Source organism: Poeciliopsis prolifica, unplaced genomic scaffold (assembly GCF_027474105.1).
Source record: "Poeciliopsis prolifica strain line A6 unplaced genomic scaffold, Auburn_PproV2 SCAFFOLD020, whole genome shotgun sequence".
Lineage (NCBI taxonomy): Eukaryota > Metazoa > Chordata > Actinopteri > Cyprinodontiformes > Poeciliidae > Poeciliopsis > Poeciliopsis prolifica.
The window spans coordinates 497,021-519,437 of record NW_026562395.1 but is presented as its reverse complement, the minus strand read 5'-3'; the positions used below and the strand labels follow the sequence as shown (position 1 = coordinate 519,437).

Sequence of the window (22,417 nt, the reverse complement as noted above, 5' to 3'; positions counted from 1 at the left end):
TTTAGCTGACCTGCCCTCATCTTTGCAGCTTTTAAACAATATTTCTGCTACAATCAGAAGCTAGGAGACGTTTTTTTCCCCCTCAGGTTCTCTACATGACAAGGCAATGAGTGCGTCGTTAAGCTCTATACAGACATCTCTCTCTCTCTCTCTCTTTGGGCCTACTTTTCGACTTCATTACATTACCGCTGTTAATTATAAATCTTCATCCAACTGGGCTAAGATGGCCTAAATGTGCCATAATAGGCCGAACATGGAAATAAGAGTTCATTGTCAGACTGAGGCAGAATAGACTGCGCCCACTTACCAGCTATTAATGAATTCCCTTCGCTTTTATTGAGGAAGAAGACACTCAGATATTATGAGCTTTGCATTAAGGGGATCGTCTTTATTGCCCAAGAATCCACCTGAGAATGAAATAGCACTGCTCAGCTCCTGCAGGGGAGAGAAGAATCCGCTCACATCTGTAAAACCCCGTTGTTGGCATAAGACATGATGTACATACAGCAAATCTTACATGACAAACATTTAAAACCGACCACATTGGTGCCGTTTGACCCTAAATCTGAAAGGTTCCCCGTCTCCCCCGACCAGACACTCCTCCGAGATGTGTGGCGGGAGACAAATTTCAGAGACTCTTCACACAACAAACACACGCTAGCAAATTAACAGAGCGCCACCACCAGTTTCCCCAAACATTATGGCTAAAATGAAATCAGTGCACACGTTTGACCCTACACACAGACTTCTACTACAGAAAAGACATCAACTTGCTTTCCCTAATTATAGATCTACAGTTCTGGTCAGAAGTTTACAGAAACCGTTCAGGTGCATGACGGCAAGTTTGGTCCTTTAAAGATGCATGTGAACTGTTGCTTATTGTTGCCCGGGGCATTTTTTGAAAAGACAAAATGTGCACACATAAGTCTGTGTGAATTTAGATTCAAGATTATGCTTACATGCAAATTCATAACATGGCGTTAGTCTGTTGTTTTCCCCATCTCCCATTGGAATCATTGACTTGCTGGGATACCCAGCAATATTCAGATTAAAGAAGCCAAACTGGACGATTGCAAAACATTAGCATCACTATCTAATGACGCCAGTTTAACGTCAACATGGACTGAATGGTTACTTGGAAAAAGAAGAACTATCTACCAAATCAACACCAAATATACAGTCGAAATTCCTCTTCTTCTCCCTGGACAATCATTTGAGACAAAGATTACACTATTTGGTCAGTGACAAAAGGTTTGTTTGGATGAGCCGAGGTAAAGCTGTTCAATCTAAGAACATCTGTAAAGTATGGTGGCTGTGGTGCCATGCTGTGGAGATGTAAGCGGGACAGTGTCATAGGTGAACCAACTTCACCACAAACCAACAGCTAGATGGTTGAAACTTGGACACAGTTGGACGTCCCCACACATTTGAACTGATTTTAGAAGTTAATATGAATCCTCTTTTTCTCTCCCCCTGTTGAAAATGTATGGACTATGCTTATGTTACACTTATGCTACACAAACTGTGGCCAAGATGCAACTTCCTACGAAACATTTAGCAAAGCCTTAGTTGTTAGACTGTATGCATATAGTTAGGCCTTTATGGATAAGAGAAAGTCCTCCATAAATTCAAAATTCTTCCAGATTTTAAATGATCAAAAAATATTGAGTATCAACCCAGTTCAATAAAAACAGTTCATATGAGTCATTAAAGGTCCAAAGTTAACACAGCGCGTAAACTTTTGACGTGAACTATACATTATGGCAGCCTTTTTTTGTTTGTTTGTTTTACATGAAGTCATATCACTGTCCTGCAAGACCCTATGATATTATGCACAGACTGCACTTCAATGGTGATATCATGACATGGTGTCAGTTATCAGTGCCGCAGCAGAGAAGCTGGTAAAAAATTATCTCACAATAATATTAGTTAAAAATTTTTAAAAATTATCCTCTAGCTGCAACAGCCCATGTGCAAATAAAAGAAACAGAACAGAGCCACAAATAAATGTCACTTTGCTGTAGTACTGTTGCATCGTGAAGATAAGTACTCTTTCCCTGAAAATGCCTGGTAAAATATTAATGCTAGTCATAATAATAATAATAATAATCCCCTCTTTCACATGTGCATGAATGGAGATAGATGCTTTTGCTATACAATAAAGCAAGGGAGCAGGGTTTTATGAGCATTTCATAGGCCACATCAAAATATCATGGACATCTGCTGGTATAACTCAATGATAAAGAGTCTTTACTCTTTGGCAAGACTAACAGTATAGAGCTACCATTACAACAACGACAAAAAAATTCTTATCATAAATGTTCTCTAAACCACAAGGATGCAGATTATACAGGCTTCAAGATGAGCAAAGTAATCCAGAAGGATCTTCAAGTATCAAGTGTTTCTTAAAATGATTTTGAAAGAAATACGGTTTGGCATATAATTGTAAATATCTAAAGAAGGCGCGATTCTTCTGCTTTTGAGCCACCTGTCCCAGAAGTCAGCGGGTCAGCACACTTGAACCAATTTCACTGTTTTTTTTATAGGAATCAGGAGGGCTGTGTCTCCAAAAAAGAAAAGAATATTAATTAGGATGCGAGCTAAAATGGACGAATACACAGAGTCGCGAGCCAACTATTTACCAATATGCCTTCCCTCTTCTCACAAAGCAGTGGACAGATCTGCTTCTGATCAAACTTTGGCCTCGAGGAGCTCGAGGAAGAGTTTGTGCATCGGCACGCGGCCGTCCTGTTTGATGCTGCAGAAATGCTGGACGGCGCGAGCGGCCGTCTGACGGAGGAGAGGGAGGGTCATGATCAGCTTTCCGGCACGCCGACAGTCCTCAGGGTGGTGCGTGGCCTCGTGCTCCTGCAGGGCTCCATGAAGGACATCTTGAAGTCTCTGAACTGCCTCAGAGTCCTCGATTTGCATGGAGTCTGAAAGCAAAAGGGATCAGGTTAAAGCTGGGAAAGATTTAAAAGACTTTTTTTGTTGTTTTTTTTTTTTTATGAAAGGCGTGGATTCAAAGTCAAATAGTACCTGAATTTGCGAGAGCAATGGCCTTGAGGAGCACAAACTCCTCCTTTTCCAGACCCATGCTTTTGTACTTCTTTACCAGCTGCAGGATTGCACTGTTCAGATCAAACAGCCCTGCCAGTTTGGATTGCTCCTCGTCCATAATGTAGTCCTCGGCATAAACCAGTTTGTCCTCCATGACCAGCGAGCGAAACACCACCCGAAGGATCAGGATCTCCATCCAGCCGCTCTGCAGGAGACTCATCTGGTCGGCTAAGGAGAGGGTGGGGAAGCCTGAAAAAGAAACAAATGAAAGAAAACATTTATGGCGTTTGCCAGGGACAGATTGGGGTAAACCTGAGCAGGCAAAGTGGAATAATCTGAACAAAAACTGGATATGGTCTTCAAACTCTAACACACCATACCCACACTGAAACACGGGTATCTGTATGAGCAAAGTCTACTTCACAATAACGTCTGTCATAAAATCACAACAAAATGCATTTAAACTTCTGGTTAAGTGACAGAATGCGAAAAAGTTTAAATCCTTTTTATAACATATTTGAATCAAGTTAACATGTAAGAAGATTTGCAAGCTATAAAAAGTTTAACAGAAAGTTTAGGTGGTTTTTTTTGCGAAATATTCATTACTATTACAGCAAAATATACCTGCAGCAATATAATTTTACTTCTGAAATAAAGGGCATAACGAAGGACAGAAGAAATTTGTGGCACATTTGATGAGTCCCTGCAGGACACGCCAACTTTGATTGACAATTACATCCAGCTGGAGGTTATTAAACCCACTTACCGCCTCGCTTACACCTCCATACACACACACACACACACATAGACACGGGTTTACTGTAATTAAACAACCTTTTTTACAGACAAAGGGAGGGGAGCGCATGTTGTTTGTATTTTTGACACCGTCCTTGATTGTTATCAGAGTCCACGGCTCTTTAAAATCCCCGCGGCGGCGCAGGCGGTCCGTTTCCCCAACCTGGCCCCGAGATGGATTGGAAACGCTGTCAGTGCACAATTTCATACGTCGATAGGGATCAGTATTCTGTAGCAGAGCCATCGATCACTGGACCTGTGTGAATCTTTGCTAGGTGAAATCTCAAGCACGTTATTGATAAATCGAATGATAAAAGTTAAATTGTTGATAAGGGAAACATTTCAGATAAATGAGGCAAACAAAGAAGTTGTTCATGATAAATAAGGCATAAAATATCAGAAAGTGGGACAGAAGCAGCTAAATTAAAATATTTTTGGTTCAAGCTGGCCTATAAAATGTAAAACTATTTTTAAAAAAGCCCAAAATAACTCACAATTTCTATCTTTTTTTCTGTTTCAAATTTCAATTCCCTGTACCAGCTCATTTAAAGTAACTCTTAAGTTCTCCAGGAAATATTCTTGAAGACACTAAACAAATTAGTTTGTTTGCTCCAAACTCTACATAGGAAACAATTTCCCTCCAGACAGAAACATGTCAAATATACCCTCTACATTTACTTGACAAATAAAGAGAAGCACAGCTAGTTTATATCACCACATGTTAACACAGTTGTCACCCAGTAGTCGCCTTAATCACACATATATTCCACAGCCAGTGCTGCATCGCAGACTCAAAATGGCCAAAACCAAAGAGGGCAGTTGGTCTTTAGCCAGCTCGTCTTCCGGTTTGCCCCTCAGACTTCACACCACATCACTGTCAATCTGCCTTATAGGAGGCGACACGGAGGAGTGGGTGCAGCCAGGGCAGTAGCCCGCCCATCACACTCACCTCCCCCTGGGCGAAGAACTCACATGGCCTGGGACACTTCGCCCAGGACCCCGGGTCTAGCAGCAACGGGGGCTGCTGTGCGTTCTGCCACTCATCCAGAGCTGATGTGACACGGCCATTACGCTGCTAGGTAGGGCCGGCCGGACTGTTGTTCAGCTGGCCTTTTCCCTGTGTTTGACTCTCTTGTTGCCACTGCTTTTCTTTGTTAAATCAATTTTTTCTTTCATTTTGTTCATCCACATTTAAGATTAACTGGCTTGAAATCATTGTGTACTTTTGCAATCAGAGGAGTAAACTAATCACATTATTCATCAAAAAGAGGGGAAAATAAATATCAATTGTGATAACTATGCAATGAATTGTAATTAATAAAGTTTGCAAGATCATCCAAAACAGTAACCAGATGTTTCCTCAAATATATAAACCCTGCTCACTATGTTGATGTTTGGACTTTAAGTTTCATCAATGTCTATGTTCTGATTATTTCTTCATTGTGTGCTTCTCTATTTCTTGCCATCTTAGTTTTTACCCTGTTTCAGTTTAGTCAATCTCATTGTTTATGTTAGTACTTATTTCTTTAGAGTGGTTTTTCTTACAGTTTACTTCCCCCCTTTTCATTCTCATTGTTTTGCTTTATTTTTCACTTCTGTCTTGGTCTTCCCTATCTGCTTTTTTCCAAAGCTGCATCCACTCCCCTGTCATTAGCTCCTCTGGTTTCTTTGTGATTTCTCCTCAGTAAATTCAAGCTCTCAGGTTATATTGCTCTGCACTTGCTCCTTCTGTTTAACTCTGGTTCCCATGCAGTGTTTATACCGTTTGGAAGTTATTTTCTTGATTTACTAAAATTAGAAACTCTATTACAATTCCTGCTTCCTGTTTGAATTTTGGCCACTGCTGCTGAAATAGGATCAACTGTTGAATAGTACAATTATAACATTAAATTGTTGAGTCTGAATCTCATGCATGGACTTGAGTCACTGGCTTGAGTTAATGGTGATGCCCTCTTTGAAGGTTGTTCCTTCGTAAAATCAAAGTGGCCAAAATGGAGACAGGTTTTCTTTAAAGCACAAGATGCCGGTCCATCTGAAGACTAAAGTAAGCAGAAATGTTTTGCAGCCAAAATCCGAGAAGTCGTGAGGACTCCTACTGTCTTGGTATGACCATGCAATGAACTGTCAGTAGACCTGCAAGCTTTCCATCTCTGCCTAAAAAGACGCCGGCCACATGAACGACCCAAGAAGGAGCAGCTGGGCGGACATGTGAGTTTCCAACATAACCCCCAATTAGACGCTCAATCGAGAGAAGTCACCTCCCAAAACAACAAACCCTGCAACCGAAGGACACAAAGAAAATTACGACACATAGATTTAAGCAAAAATATTAAATATCCCTCCCTAACTTTGGTAATTCTCAAGTACACGTTCTTATTTTGCATAGAATTAGATTTAGACCTAATATGTCATTCTGCTCAGAAATAAAGATAATAGATTTTCATATTATGTGGTTAATCAGCCTGGCTAACTGCTCAGGTAGCCAGATTGCAGTCAGGTAAAAGCAGAAGGTAATGTTCCTTCAGTTTTCACAAAGTGATTTTCCAGGAAAAAAAATAGGCCGACATTTTTGCAAGCAACAGAAAAAGTGTTTTGCCGTTGTTCTAGCCAGTGAATCAGAAGACTACACATTTTAAACTCTTAATCAGTCCATGTCTGTGGTTGGACTGGTTCAGACTACCTACTCTATCCTTTCTCCAGTTTCACTGCAAAAAAACCCCCAGACTTCTCCAGCATCAACTTGTCAAACTGGTTTTGGTTTACTCATCCAAATCTGGGAAAAATAATGACCAGGCACGTTTCCTAGAATGTAAAAAGTTGCTCACTGAACTTTCCGACAGTGTATTTCTACATAATTTTAGAAGCTCTTGAACGTTTCACTGGGAAACAGGTTTACCAGTGATCATGCCGTCACTTTTTCCATCTCGGAGTAAAACTAAAAGGCTGCTCAAAATCACCATGTTCTGTGAATATAATTTGTTTCCAAGGAGCAAAATACTGGTTTCCATTTAACTTTACTGTTTTTGCCTTTAAGTATTTCTAGTTTTTTCCCCAAACTTGCCTGATGGGTTTTGTTAGATTAATGTATTTTTGGTGTCATTTCAGAATGAAAAATGTCTTCCAGTCCCTCCCTTCTCCTTTCCTTTACCCCTCTGGTGGGTATCTGCTGTGGTTACAGCCGCCGCTCACCGCTGCTCCGCTCCCTCAGCAAAGGGCTACAAATATAAACCCGTCAATCGGACTCCATTTGTCTGGGGATGGAGCTGGGGGAGACGTAAACAGGGAGGAGGTGAATTTCTTCCAAAACAAGAGTATGGAAATGCTGATGAGGAACAAACAGCCAAATGCCTCTTATTAAATTTTGAGAAAAAGATGCAGGGGGAAATATAGTAGAACGATACGAGCAAGCACACGCACCTGTTTTGTTTGTTTTGTAAGCATTTCAGAGACAAGACATCAACAAAGAGCCCAGGTGTTTCACTGGTGATGTTTTGGGTGTGAATAACACTGCTGATAAAGCGGAGAAAAAGGGGATGATAAGAACTAATTAACCAAGAAAAGCTGTAAAATAGAATCCCCTATTTAAGTTTCTTATAAGACTGTGCAAACACTTCTCTGAAGCTTCCAGTAGTTTACCTACAGAAACATACAAAGCATGACCATATGTCGCTAATTGTGAAAGTGTTTTTGGTGACGTTTTTTTTTTATTTCCTTATACGCCTAAACAGGATCCAGGATTTCTACCGTATTTTTAAATGAAGTCCTTAAACTTTTTGACCCAGCTCGTAGCCTTTAAAGTATATCTGAGCAAGAAATTTAATAACCATAATTTGTGTTTTAAGCAAAAGCCTGTTTTAGTGTAGGATCTCACTTTTTTACAGATAAAAGTTTGAGTTTTGGACTGGAGGTGAAATTAAACTCATTATTTAGCAAAAAGCATTGTCTGTGAGACTGAGAAACATTTTCTTTTTCAAAAACATATAAATTAAGCAAGTTATTTATATAAAAAAAGATAAAATAAAAAGCCAGCACCATAATTAATAAATGAGATTACTTTGGCTTTTTTTTTTTTTTTAAATCCCGGTGGTCCTAAATGAGATGACAGTAATAAATTGCAGCTTTTATATGTTTGAATTGTAATATTTTACTGTTCGGAGGCGGTCCTGTATTTACTAACAGTCTAGTGTGAAATAAAGGGGAAGTATTTATTTAATTTATAAGAACCCTTTGAAGTGGATAATATAAGTGGTGCAGGAAAATGCAGATGTCCTGCCTGAGGGAAATTACTGTGAAAGAGCTGCAATTTAAAATGGCTTGAGTAGGTAATAGCGGAAATCCTGGTATTATTAGTCACATTGAAAACTAGATAGGGCAAGTCATTGTTCCTTTCACTGCACCTACAAAGTACTAAATACCAAATCCCAAATCCCTTGACTTGGGAATTACACTGAAAAGCATTAAAAAGTCCAAATAAAACTTTACCTCTTACTTAAAGGATACAATTACAGGTCAGACATCTTTTCACAGATATTACATTTGTGTTTGGATGACTACAAACTTTTACTTTTAAACAGCTTAGCTGTTATAAGATGTCGAACAAGTAGTTTCTGCAACTAAAGCAAGAGTAAACTGAAAATGTTTTAACAGTAAAAAATATTGTGAATTTAAAAGAACTGAACAGCTTTTGAGGCTTTTGATCAGGCATTAGTGTAAATGGCTCAAAATGTGTTTGCAAGTTTTTGGTATTCAATTTATTTTGCAATACCTTCTTATGAATTTATATTTTCTGTTATGCACCATCTATGAACAGCAACTTAATTTTGATGTGAAAAAAAACAACTTCTCAACATAAATAAAAATAAAATTCATCATCTTGAGCAAATTAAAGTTTTGGATGGCTCATAACTACAAAAGTATTCAATAAAACTCTCCAAACAGAAAATGATGAAACACTTGACTTTTTTTTTTATCCATTTCTGTGTTTGGCAAAGTGCTTGTGCTCCCACAAACACAAACCCCAGCTGAACATGATGCTCAGTCTAGAGCAGAGGTACATCAGGCATTTTAGTCTAACTACTCAGTGAGAACAGACACACTTCTTCAGCTGAAGGGGGTAAAAAAAAAAATAAACCTCCGCATGTCTCATCTGCTATTTCTGTGACAGAAGACAAGCTCAGTGTGTTCCAAGAGCCAGGAGGATTTCTGTAATTCAGACCTGACAGGGAGGCGGCCTCGGCCCAGGAAACAAATTAAAACTTCCATGTGGCCATTGGTCATCTGGTTGGTGTGGGAACACTTTGGTCAGGAAGGGCATGGCACGCAATTTACAGCATGCTGGCATGCACAGACACACACATAGAGGATGACTGACAGATAACAGACAGCCAACCCCCCCTCCCGCTCTTTTGGGCCGTCTTGGCAGCCACAAGTCAGAACAATCCCTTCTCTGATCTGATTAGGGACTTAGTCAACCTAATGTGTGTGTCGGCTTGTGTGAGAGAACTATGAGTGAGAGAGAGAGGGAGATTCATACCAGGGATATGTTTGGCCCAGCCGATGTTGACCACCAGCTCTCTGTCTGCCAGGTCGCACAGCGTGGTCAGAGCCTTGATGTCACTCTCGGGTACCGTGGGGTCCGGCATGGCGAAGATGCTCTCCGGCTCGGCTACGAGCAGCAGGGATATCACCTTGTTTTCCACTGCACCTACAAAAACTGCAAAAGTTTACTATTGTTACAAGGTTTTCATTTTTTCAATGAGGTCAGTAAAGATGAAAAGGGAAGACATGGCTGGAACCAGAATATTTCTATCGAAGTATCAAGGTGAAAAGTGACCCACACCATCCGAAGGTTTCTTGACACTAGCTGTGTTTCCAATAGAAATCTTTGCGCAAATCTTTGTCAGCTAATGTCAAAATTGCAAAGGTAGTGTTTCCTTTAAATAAGAAATTTAATTAAAATCACAAGTGAATAAGGTTGTCCATGTGGTGAGTCATTAGAAATCATGGCAGCGATAGATCTAAACAGTTATGTGAGACATAATCATAATTCAGCCATGCCTAAGCCATCAGAGGAAACGTCGGTGTCTTACTCAGGCGCTGAAGTGGCAAGCCTCTTATTCTCGGGAGTGACTATGCATCCAGCATTTGGGAAAACTGTAGTCAGCGATTTTACAAAAGAGATATGAATTCAACACGTTGGAATGACACACAGCTTTTTATGAACTGTGCGATGCTGTGAAAAATCTTCATCTTCCTACAACTTCCCACTGATTTTTTTAAAATTGTTTTTGCCAGTAGTAACATTTGGCTGTTTATCATGTGACTCGTCTGACAAGAATAAAAAGTGCTTCCAGTACAGTTTTGCAAAAATACATCTATTTTGACATGGGCGAAAAACCACATCATCCTACCACAAACACCTTTTTGAGGTAGGATGGAAATTATTTGTGGCTTTATGGAAACATTGCCATGGTTCCATTAAGCAAATTTACTTTTGGAATTTCAATTTGCACAAATCTATGGCTAATGGAAACACAGCTAGGATTAGCCTCCAAAACTTTTGCCAGAGTCATCAATCGAGCCTCAAACAGCTACATATTTTAAAAAAACAAACAAACAAACAAAAAACTTTAACTTGAGTCTGGGTCTGGACAGAATGACAATGATCATAAACATACATCCAAGGCTACAAAAAAAAAAAATCAGTTAAACCAAGGCGCATTCAAGGGTAAGACTGAATCAATCATTTCACCTGCTGCCACCAAACTGGTGCCAAAACAAAGAATAACCTCAAGCTGGCGACACACAGGACATGTCAAAGTTGTTGTCACCTGCATAAGGGGATGAAATGCAGCACAGCATAGCGGTTTCCACATTGTGACGTGTGTGTGTTGTACAGGAATCCCTGAAACTTCCCATTTTTCTAGGCACCAACAGAGTTCAGGCCTCTAATAACCAGAGGACATCCAGGACTAAAGAACAGGAAGGGAGTTTAGCAGCAGAAATGGAGCTTGAGAAAACAACAGTCGTGCAGATTGATGGATTGATTGAGCTCCAACTGTACCTTGACTAAACTGTACATGTAAATGTAATGATTGATGCAAAATAGTCGGGCCTGCTAATCAGTCCCACTTGAAAGTAAATTTTCTGCTATGTTGATCGTCCTTCCTGTACCAACTGGCTGCTCCAGTCATTGACTCTCATTCATTTTCAACAGTTCTTGTTATTGTCAGACGAAAGACGAACAATTATTGATTAAGTCTTTCAAGCCCCTGGTTGCTGCACCCAAGTCACATGTTTTTTTTTCTCAACTGAAAAAAATAACATTTTATTACTTCATTTGACAATTCAAGTAAAAGACAGAAGCTATTGTATGTAATGTGATATTAGTTTATTTTCTTATATAAACTATCTATCCAGGAGGAAGAAAGGGAAACAATTTCAATAGAAAGTGTCTCTGCCTCGTCTTAAATGTTAAATGCAAAGCTGTTCTCACATAAAAGTCTAAATTTGTTAAGTGAGTAATGATGGCTTCCCAGAGTTCAAAGGGCTTGGCTGTTGCTAAGTCTTAAGCACTTAAATTCACTTAGAGCTCATCTAACCATAATTGAAGTCTATAAAATCAGAGGAACAACTTTCCCATTTTTTTTATACTTACATGTTTTTTTCTGTGGCAAGCTGCTTTGTGGGTGCAGATAGGGGCTGTTCTCAGCATCTATTCTCCTCTTGTACTTCTGTCTGCCTCCTCGAACCCGGTCCAGGCGCACACCTATAGGTAAACATAATCACAGGATGTTTATGACGATGTTTGCTTAGCCACACCATAAACACATAAATACACAAACACCCGGGCCCTCATATGATAATGTTACATGTACAGTAAATAAAACAATTAATATAGGTGCAAACCAATACACTGGAATATCATTGAAAAGAAATGTATGAAATTACACACAGCAATATATTTCAAGTATTCATTTCTGCTAATATTTCTGCAGTTCACAAAAACCCAAAACTCCCATTTTCGTGTTTTGTAATGCTTTGTAACGTTTTGTAACATTTTTAACATAGAAATGTTGCATTCTTGAAACGTATATCCATTATATTTTATCTTCTTTTGCATGAACTGTGCTTTGTTTATTAGTTCGGTTCATATGCATTTGTACGCATTTGGGATTTCTCATCTCCGTCTTTTGCTGCGGTCATTAAAGTAGGTATTGGAATTTTGGGCCGGTCCAATGTTCTGCTAAAAAAATAAATAAATAAAAATCCATGATTATCTCCTAAAAGCTTGTTGGAAACTGAACATGGACAGTTGACCAAGACCAGCAGAGGGGACGGCTCATCAAATCATCACTGACTGTGTAAATTTCATGCTGGACTTCAAGCCAATGAAAAGTAAATGTATATCTTCGCACCACTGAACAAACTCTTTATTCTCATAAGACAAGTTAATTACACAAGTTTGTGTGTAATGACTCTCAAATTGACTTTACTCCACAATTTACTCCAGGTTGTGGTAATGTCTGCAATGTTTTTATGTATTTTTTTTCCATCTATTAACTTCTAATTCATGTCATTTTCATATGGCTATAATCATCAAAATGTACAGAAATAAACACTTGAAATATATCACTTGGTATACAATGAACCACATTTTAACTTAAATATGGCAATAACTGAACATTGATTATAGTACAATTTATTTAAATTCACTTAAATTATTTTTCTGTCAAATTTTTCTTCCTTTCTGATAAATAAATTAATTCCAGAAAATTTCTCAAAAGATATTTCAATTTAGCAACATCTATTTAGTAAGATCATCCAAATTCAGATGTGATTTGTGAAGATGTGATATCAAACATCTTCAACATTGCCTACTTTGTTACATTTGGAGCTGTGTATGACATTGATGCGACATTTAAACGAGTCAGTCAATGGGCGAAAGGCTCCCACGTTAAATCCATTAAACCATCGGGATGTTGTCCAGTCAACAGCCCACATGTACTGCCAAGCTCAAGGAGACCGGACAGGACGGGCCAAATGCTGGAGCGGCAACATGCATCCTGTAAGATGACACCCGAAAACCTCGGAGGGGCCGGTGACAAATGCTCATCTTAACAAGCACTGCGACAACGTGATGACAGAGATTTAGGAGTGTGTGTGTGTGTGTGTGTGTGTGTGTGTGTGGGGGGGTGTGTGTGTGTGTGTGTGTGTGTGTGTGTGTGTGTGTGTGTGTGTGTGTGTGTGTGTGTGTGTGTGTGCCAGCCAGGGGAGAGGCCGGTCATGTTCACAGAGGAGGAACAGACACACTGTGAATCTCACCAACTGCAGAGAAATTGCTTTATGCAGGGGGTGTGAATGTGACTCAGGAAGCCTTCAGTAGTGGTGTTGGGTTTCTGGGTCTGCAGAGTGTAAATAGCCATAGTGTCCCTGAATAGATCTATAATGGCATCTGTAAGAGACACATTGAGGCTATTATTTCCCCTCTTGACACCTCCCAGCAATATTCCATCCCTTTAACTTGTTATTCAGAATTGTACAGATAATTTCACAGAGCACGCAACAAAAATTAAGGAGCAGAAAAAAAAAATAACGTCTTCTTAATCAGGCGTTTAAAGATTTGTGGGGTTTTATCAGTTCTGTCCCATTGACTTGTAAAGCTATTTTGTTTTATTTTATATGTCTGCCATTACTATAACTATAAATTTGATATAAGGCTTTATCAGTTAATGTCCCATGAAAAGATATTAAATGCAAGAAAGGATTGTAGATAACAGTGTTGGTATGAATTATGTTCCTTACAACTCTCATGACAAATAAAGTACAGTTAAAAAGAATATATGTTATCCTGAGAAATAAAATGTATAATCATTGTTATCTTTGAAGATCCCATTATGAATTAAATCTAAATGAATACATGTTCCCCAGCAAAACATGTGAGTAGAATGCCATGTTCTCTTGTATTTGCCATTTTGAAGAACACAAGATAAATATGTCTGTCATTGAGAAACACGTCACACATAAATAAAATTCAAACACTTCAACCTAGAAAAGTTAAGTGTATATTAAAAAATGCTTCAGATACATTTATTTGATAAACATTGTTGAGTAGAACAAAATTTGGGAACAAAGGGTTTTTATATTGTTCTTAACAGGGGTTTTCACTGAAAACTAATGTATTGTTGGTTTGCAAGGCCTGATTCTTCAAATTGTTTTCAGATTCTGGTAACTTTTTAAAACACACCCAATATTTAAATATTTTTTTATTTCAATATTGTTTTCCCCCAGGATCTCCAGAAACCTTTTCTTCAGTTGCCTTTCTCATCTTTAAGAGTTTTATTTAAGTGTCCCACTTGCTTTGTAACAGCTTTAAGTGTCCTGAACTGCCACGTTTATATTCAACCTAAATAGGGCTATATGTTAATGGTAGGTCTCAGAGTTATACATGTTTTATCAGCAGTAATAAGCTCTCCACTTCTACTTGCCAAGGGGTCGGCAACATTTACACCCACAGCAGTTTTGTATTTTTTAATGGTTAAAGGAAAGAGTCATGATTTTCAATTCTTAGGTTTTAGAAAGAAAAATAAATCTGTAAGTTTATGGAATAAGAATGAATTGATTTTCATGATTTCTATATTAACAAAATAAAAACAAACACCAATTTCAATGCAATGATCAAATATTAGAGAACTTTTTTCTGCACTACTTGTGTCTTTCTGCTGGTACTTTTTAAAATTTATTATATATTGAAAGCTTTTCTCCGCCCAGGCACTGAGGATTTCCTCAAAAACCACCTGCAGCTTGAAAAAACAGGACAAAATAAAGGAATTGCATGTAGGAGCAAAGTAAAAGTACCAATTGGCAAAGAAGGACACTGATTACAAACCATAAGAAAAAGTTTCCTCTACAAGCTTTCCTCTCAGAAGGACAAGAAATCACAAGAGTGAAAAAAATCACCTATTTGCAAGTCAAGTGTCCGAAGACAGACAGGACCATAAAACAGGTCTAAAGCTTTTGATAAGACTTTTACTTGCAGACACTTGTTACATTTAAGCTTTTGTCAAATAAGATGGATCCCACAATAAAACCTGAGCTTTAAACAAGAAGTTAAGTTTAAAATCTGAGTGAAGCCATAAATCTGAATGCACTTATGTCTAATTTAAGTTTTAAAACGTGGAAGGTGCTGAGGACAGGTGTTTAAAATAACATTTTTTGAGACTGAAATTATTTAATATAAGCACAAAAAGTTCTTGACTTTAATTGTTTTCTTGTTGTTTATGTAAACAAGCAGTTAGTGACACATATTGTATCCATTACAGCTTGTTGTGAAACCAAAATAGAAAATAATGGCTATTCATCACTTGCCGCACTGGCATCATATAACTGGAAAACTCAAAGCAGAAACCAATAATTGAGAATAATTTAGGGATTAAAAGACACAGATGTGATACCAAGAAGTCATAATCATGTTGTCATTGAAGTAGGTTTTGTAAATAGTTTAACAACTTGAATAAGGACAGTGTGCTGCCATTTTTCCCAGAGCCAACCAAACACTGAACTTAAACAGAGACTTAAGTTTCTATTTATATATTTTGTATTATGGGTGCCCAATACTGTTTCTGATACACACTGGAAATATAAAAAAGTTTATCGAGGAAAGTCTGCCGCTTCTTTATTAGTTGTCACTATATTAAATGTGGTGCACCTTTAACCATGCTTTCATATTTTAAAACTTAACTAGCAGAAATGTATCTATTACATATGAGAATCTTTGCTTTAAGTAAAAAATATTGTCACAGTATTAAGCGTATTTGTATAATGCCAACAGATGTTGTCTAAATCATTTTTACCAAAAAAAAAAAAAAAAAAAGATTTTCTCTACTTTCTCTTCTTTTCTTGTGTTCACTTTCCCCATATTAAATTAATCTGATGTGACATCATTTAGCGTTTGAGGACTGGTCACTGCACTGATTGGTGAAGGGCAACAGGGTTTGTTCTACGTATGAAGAACAGCGGTGGATAGCATTGTGCCGTGTGTGCCGCTTTACATCGTTCAGTTTAACGCCACTTCTGAAAAGGGAATATATTGAGCATTAGCACTTGGTTCATCTGAAACAGCTTACCGTTTTCTAATTGAGAAAGAAGTTAAGGGTCAAAAGGTTATGCATGTTTTGATGAGATTTTAAAATCACAACGCCATGACAACTACAGCGGATCCAAGGTGTCTTGCCAGAATTGTCTAAACGTGAAACTTTTTCCCAGTCAACATCTGAAAATACCAGCAGTTTCCAAACAGAGGTTTCATGTAAGCATAGCCCTAAAGTGTGAAGGCTAACATGCTAGAGCAATAGGACAAGTATTAGCTCTTCATTGCCAAATATTAGCTTGACTAAATTTGAATTTAAAGAAATGAATTATAAGCTGAAAATTTCGTGTGGATTTGCTTCCAAACTGTTTCAAATTTGCTGAATGCTTGATTTAACCCTCCTCTTGTCTTCGGGTCATTTTGACCCGAAGACAACAGGAGGTTGTTCTTATTTTTTTCGTCAAGTTCACATTTGAATTGCTCCAGCAGAAAATTCTATCTGAGTTGTGAACACTGTAGGTCTGATTCAGGACTGTTAGATTTCAAGTTTCTGTATGCAGTTGCAATTAAAAAAATGTTTTATAAGGGCTTGTCCTCGGGTCATGTCAACCCGAGGGCAACAGGAGGGGGGGAAATTTGAAAAGATATCAGTTTTACGGAGATCAGTGATGCCATTCCATACTGTTTGCCTGTCCAGCTGTAATTTCCTTAGTCTTCCGGTCAGTCTGACCTGAGGCCTGGGTTTGGTTATCTTTATTTCTTTTGTAAAGTTCACATTTGGATTGCTTGAGCCTAAACTTCCCCCTGAGTTGTGACACCATAGTTCTGATGCAGGACTGTTAGATTAAAGTTTCGTATGCAGCTTTGCAATTGAAAAACCATATTTTTTAAGGGCTTGTCCTCGCTGCATGACCGAGACAACGGATTTAAAGGCGAACTAAGTTTTATTCAAGCGTTTGTTTGTGTTCCGCTATGACAGAAGATAATGTCAAAACTAAGTATAACGTTTCATAGAGGAATGTGCTGACAACTAAAAGACCAAGAATAGCTTTGGTGGATAACAAGAGAGACACACACACTACCTCATTGTTCTTCTGGACTGCCCATCAGCGTTTGATAAGGACAGCCACATTCATCACATTCATCGCCATTCTTACAGCATTTCCACATAAGAAGCTTTCAGATCCACAAAAAGTCCCACAGCATCCACTCATCTAGTTTAGCCTGTTCACCTCCATCGCCGCTGTCTCCATGTTCCCACCACAAACAATCCCACGCATCTCAGATGTGGTGACATATACAGCTTTAAAGTATTACCGCATCCTAAATCTTTCAACTTTTCATCACATTGCTTCCTCAAGCTTGTATCTGTTTTATTGCAATTTAAAGGGAAGAGAACAGAATACAAGAGTTTCAATTTTTGCTTGCTACAAATAAATATCCAAAAGGTTTTCTGAATTTATATTTTTTCTCGGTTTCTCTCAAAACCTTAAAAAGGATCCTGAACAAATGGCTGAATTCAGAAGTCACCTCAGGATCAGATTAATCCAAAATGACACATTTTCACAGAGAACTGTGTAGGTTTGCAGGATGAAGCCGTCCTTCAAAACTGACAGGACAAAGCAAACATGTGGAAGAAGGTGCTCTGGTCAGATGAGATTAAAGCCATATTTTTTTGCCAACACATAAAATGCAACATGTGACAGAGAACCAACAATGCTAACATGGAGGAGCCTGCATCATAATGTGGGGTTGCAGATGAAGCAGAGATTCTCCTTCCATAAATACAATTCCAACAATCCAGTGAATACCACAATGAAATGGCATTCACTTACAAAATAAAAAACAAAATAATATGAATATTTATATATTTTTTTACTTTACAGTTGTACTTAGTGTCGTTTTGTCACATAACATCCTACAAAAATACATTGGAGTGTGCAGCTGTGTTGTGATAATCTCCACTAACACCAAAATACCTTAGTGGCGTCTGATATACAGCAGATAGCGTCTTATTGACTGATGGAAATGGTGTGTAGGGTCTGAACCATCTCAATGTACAAACTGTGCAACTTTAATGCAACTAGAAAATGAGGAGGATATATTGTTTTTATTTTGCAACCATGGTCCTATTGTCCTAGGAAAGTGAAAGCTTCTGTGGAAACAGTTACCTAAACGGGGCTTAATCAAATCCTGCCTGGGGTCTATATGTCTTTTAGCTGCTCTTTTAATATGGCTCTGACTCTCCTCATTAAACTTCACAGCTCCCTCTGTCTCTGTTTACTGCGGCCTCTCCAGGGGAAGAGGGGCATTACGAGACACGATGAAGCGCGTTACGAGGGCGCTTACGATCGGAGTTACGAGGGGCAGTTCGCGTTTCATGGAGGTCCAGGAATCCCACAAGGCATCTGGAGGAATTTATGAGGCAGGGGGATGAAGAAAAGGGGGGGGCTGAAAGAGGAGGAATGCTGTTGATGCCCCAACCCTATTAAAAGCAGCTAATATAGAAAAAGATAGCACTGAGGAAAACACACCGAGGTGTGAGTGCGGATCTGAGATCTTGGTAAGGTGTTTAAACATACACAGAAATGTGTAAACATGCTATAATTGGTTGCATCTATAACTCACTATGCATATACAGCTGCAGCTGGAGGATGCTGCTGCACATTAAGTTCCAAATAGAAAATAATAAATCACCTTTCAGATCTAGAAGAGTTGGGGTTGTACCTTCATCTTCCCAATCATTTCTATCACTTTCAAAACATTCACAAAAATTCAAGACAATCAGAAATTGTGAACATGTCTTTTGGAGGTAAAACTAAAACTGTGCTTCTTATTGAAGAACTGAGCTGAGGAAAAATGGCTATAAACGGAGCTTTAACTTTCTCCATATAAAAGGTTTATAACCTGCAGTTTGAGTCATAACTTTGGTCAAGTACTCTAGTTAGCACTCTCCTTTGAGAAAAGCCAATCCATGGAAGGCTTTAGAACTGAAATGATTTGTGCCTAAATCAATAAGATGATCAAGTTCTGGAGCTGCTATTGTAATAAATATTTCAATTCAGATATTCAGATATATACAAAAACTGGATTGGACCATATCTTACACAAACATTTCCCGAAGGCGACATTAGCGTGACTGAAAAATGGAAAAAAGGAGCACAGAAAAGTGGAAAATGTTGAAAACATTGTGAAACACGTCTAGTAAAGTGCAGGATATATTAATGTGGCATTTTCTTTTCCCATACATAAGCTACCTTATTTATTAATTCCACACATCATAATTCGCAAGCATCAATGTAACATAAGCCACTTAGGATAAACTGACAGGCTTTTATTTTTATAATAAATTTTGCTCAACATTTACACACTCAGGTGTTTTATCTCCTCTCTCCTCTTTGGTAACTCTCCTAAGCTGCACACAGCAGGAGACAAGTGGCCAGTACAGTAGGAGGCTGCTAATGTTTTCCTCTGTGAGTCACTTCTAAATCTGGACAACAATATGTCACCAGGCAGCAGGCAGACTAAAGGAGGCTATCTGCGGCATGTGCACAGACCCACTTCAAATATTTATCCAGACGTGATAAAGTTTCATAGTAGAAAGCAGGTTGAAAAAAAAATCTTGTAGCCATCAAAATGTTTCTGGAATAAATCTGGCACACTACAAAGATTTTCAATTGGGTTCAGGCTGGAACTATAGGAAGGATTTTTTTTTTTTGCCTGCTTTGTGCACCCCTGACTTGTTATTATTCTGTTGAGACCCCCACAGATGCAGATAAACCATGCATCTGTTCAATAATTTGCATCTTTTCATTCACTTGATGCAATGCATCAGATCAATCTGTAGCTACACTGATACTGCTACCACCATGATTGACAATTAGTACAATAATCTTTGGTTTTTTTAGCCAAAATTTAATTGTTCTTCTGGTCGTCGTGGCAAAAAAATCTACCCTTTTTCAACTAACTTCATAGTGAATAAGCTATCTTCCAAATATCTCTCTTGTTGCTGGAATGTTGCCTTGACACCTTCACAAATTGGCAAAAGTCCAGAAACTATTTTGGAGACCCTGCACAGCAAAGAGGGACCTGGCTGAACAGTTAAAAACCCTGTTACTCATCGTTAAGTGCTTTTTTTATTCCACATACACTGACCTACACACACGTGTCATATATGGCAACACGACGATGCTTTAAGTTCATTGTCAATGGAGATAAGTCAGCTACAGCACAGGCCATCATAATAACCAGTGGCTTTCTCGCTCCATTTCAGAAGTCTATAAGGACGAGACTGAAGCTCCTGCCAAATGTCCCATCAGATCTATCGTAGTGAAGCTAACAGTCAGTTACTTTAATGCACAGCTGACCTTCTCTCAACATGCCCACTGCCAGACACTTCACAAATCGACAGGCTTGGCAGGATTTTCTCCTTCTCTTGGTGATTTCACATTCATTGGAAGCTGGGCAGCTGTATTCGATGTTACCTGGAGAGGGAAAGAGAGGGACGGATAAGAAAAAAGTGGTCGACAATTATGTGGAAACAGTTACCTAAACTTGTTTACCAGCGCTTTGTATGGCCAAACAATAGACTACAGAAAAATAATTGTTTTTTTTTTTATTTCAGTTGAGTTTGTTGTCTTGACATCTAAACTCCGTTTTCTTTTATGGGAAAGTTTTATGCTCAGACTAAAAGTGGTATTTATTGGAAGTATTTGAAAAAGTTTAGTATATTGTCAGAAAAAAAAATTAATTTGATCAACTAGCCAAAGTTGTCGGCTAAGGCTGATGGCATTGAGCCAGTACAGGTCATCTCAACTGCCAGCCTCCATTAGAGAAACAGGAAGTTTCTGTTGAGCCAGACATCAGATCTCCCTGTTCAATTTGAAAGCCGCTCAAGTCTACCCTTTGAACTTTTCTCCGGCAGCCAACTTCCAGAGCTCTTAACGAGACGAGGCACACCAGGTCCTCGACCTGGGCCCAGAGCCGACAGAGAGCAGGACAATCCCTTTAAAACACCCACACTGTGCGCTTTCAGTTCTCAGCTGTGAGGAGAAGTCAAAGCAAACACATTTAGCACTAGGCAGCTCAGCTATCTGCTGCTTCAAACCCCCAACATGTTGACTATACACACAATGTCATGCAAGTTTAACCACATATCAGCTGTTTGCAAACAGATCTTTATTTAAAGCCTTTCTGCAGTTTGGAAAAGTGGGAGGCGGAAGCTATGAATTAACTGATCAGGGCTTGTTTTCACCATAACAAAAGCTTGGGGCATAACTCCATCTGTGCCATGCTGCTCGTAAAACAGGTTTATATGAAGCAAGAAAGCATTGCCAGTCATGCACAATAAACTATAAAACCGAGCATCTTTCTTTCCATGAATATGTAGATTTTTTTTACACTTACCCTGGATGGTCCTCTTGAAAAAGGCCTTGCAAGCCTCACATGAAGCCACACCATAGTGATAGCCAGAGGCCACGTCACCGCACACCAGACACACCCGCTTTGCCACAGTGCCCAGCATGAACTCACACTTCACTTGGCCCTCGTCATCCCCAAACCTCCTGCATGAAAGTAGAGAGGTGAGGAGAAATGCGTTCATTCAGTTGGCGCTCGTTGTACAACAAGTGAGATAAGCTGAAATCGATTTAACACCCAACCTGGTGGTTCCGCCATTATTGGCCAAGCTAGCTGTGTGTCCACAGAGGCTCGGTGAGTCCAGCCCATTGTTGTGATTGAGGCCCTTGGTGAGGGGACCGTAACTGGAGTTTGTATCCGATGAGGAGCTACCTGGACTGGGCTGAGCTGGGCTGACATCACCCTGAGAGCTGGGGCTGGAGGGCTCCCGTTTTATTGAGGTGGGACAGGCGGGGTCCAAGCCCCTCACTGACATTCTGCCTTGATGCCTGGACAAGACAGGGAACAGAACAAATGACGACCATTCTTAACATACCAGTGGAAGCTTGCATTCATAATCATGAACGTCATATTAACCCTAGATTACAATTGCATATTTGAACAATCCTGTTCCCAAGGGTCCAAAAGAATACAGCAAAAAACAATTTCAATGGCTTTTTGAAGAAAAATTAACAAGCTTGAACTTGAAGATTTTTGAAAATCCAAACAGAGTGGATCAATATAGAAATAGGCTCAGACTTATGCATGACTTATACAGACTCATCCAATAAATTAAAAGACTACATAATTAGTTTTTATCTGAGTATCTCAAACAATTAACAGAAATGTTTTGCATCGCTTAATTAATAAGACTTAGATGTTTAAGTCTTTATTTAAATTAATTATAATGGTTTAATCACTTACAGCAATGAAAACACAACATTTAAGGTACAATTAGACAGACAGACAGAATTCACATACAAATTAATTGAGCTCTGAATTACGATGCTTCCCAGGCGAGTCTTTTCTGAGGTTTTTCCTCCTTATGTCAACAACCCTAAGAGCTTTAATAGTTTA

At 38.8% G+C, this 22,417-nt stretch overlaps 1 protein-coding gene across 3 annotated transcripts in view; it reads right to left on the bottom strand.

The window, feature by feature from the left end:
- Window positions 1-365: 365 nt before the first annotated feature.
- LOC129369157 (estrogen-related receptor gamma-like) overlaps window positions 366-22,417 on the bottom strand; it is a 37,473-nt gene continuing 15,421 nt past the window's right edge. For 2 of the 3 annotated variants that reach the window (XM_055044514.1, XM_055044512.1), the window contains exons 2-8: window positions 21,604-21,849; window positions 21,350-21,507; window positions 20,311-20,427; window positions 11,513-11,623; window positions 9,389-9,568; window positions 3,040-3,309; window positions 366-2,936 (exon numbers count right to left, since the gene is read on the bottom strand). In XM_055044514.1, the coding sequence (XP_054900489.1) occupies window positions 2,692-2,936; window positions 3,040-3,309; window positions 9,389-9,568; window positions 11,513-11,623; window positions 20,311-20,427; window positions 21,350-21,507; window positions 21,604-21,836 (1,314 nt within the window). In that variant the 5' untranslated portion in view covers window positions 21,837-21,849 and the 3' untranslated portion in view covers window positions 366-2,691. The remainder of the gene's footprint in view (window positions 2,937-3,039; window positions 3,310-9,388; window positions 9,569-11,512; window positions 11,624-20,310; window positions 20,428-21,349; window positions 21,508-21,603; window positions 21,850-22,417) is intronic. The other variant, XM_055044513.1, reaches the window with a different exon arrangement.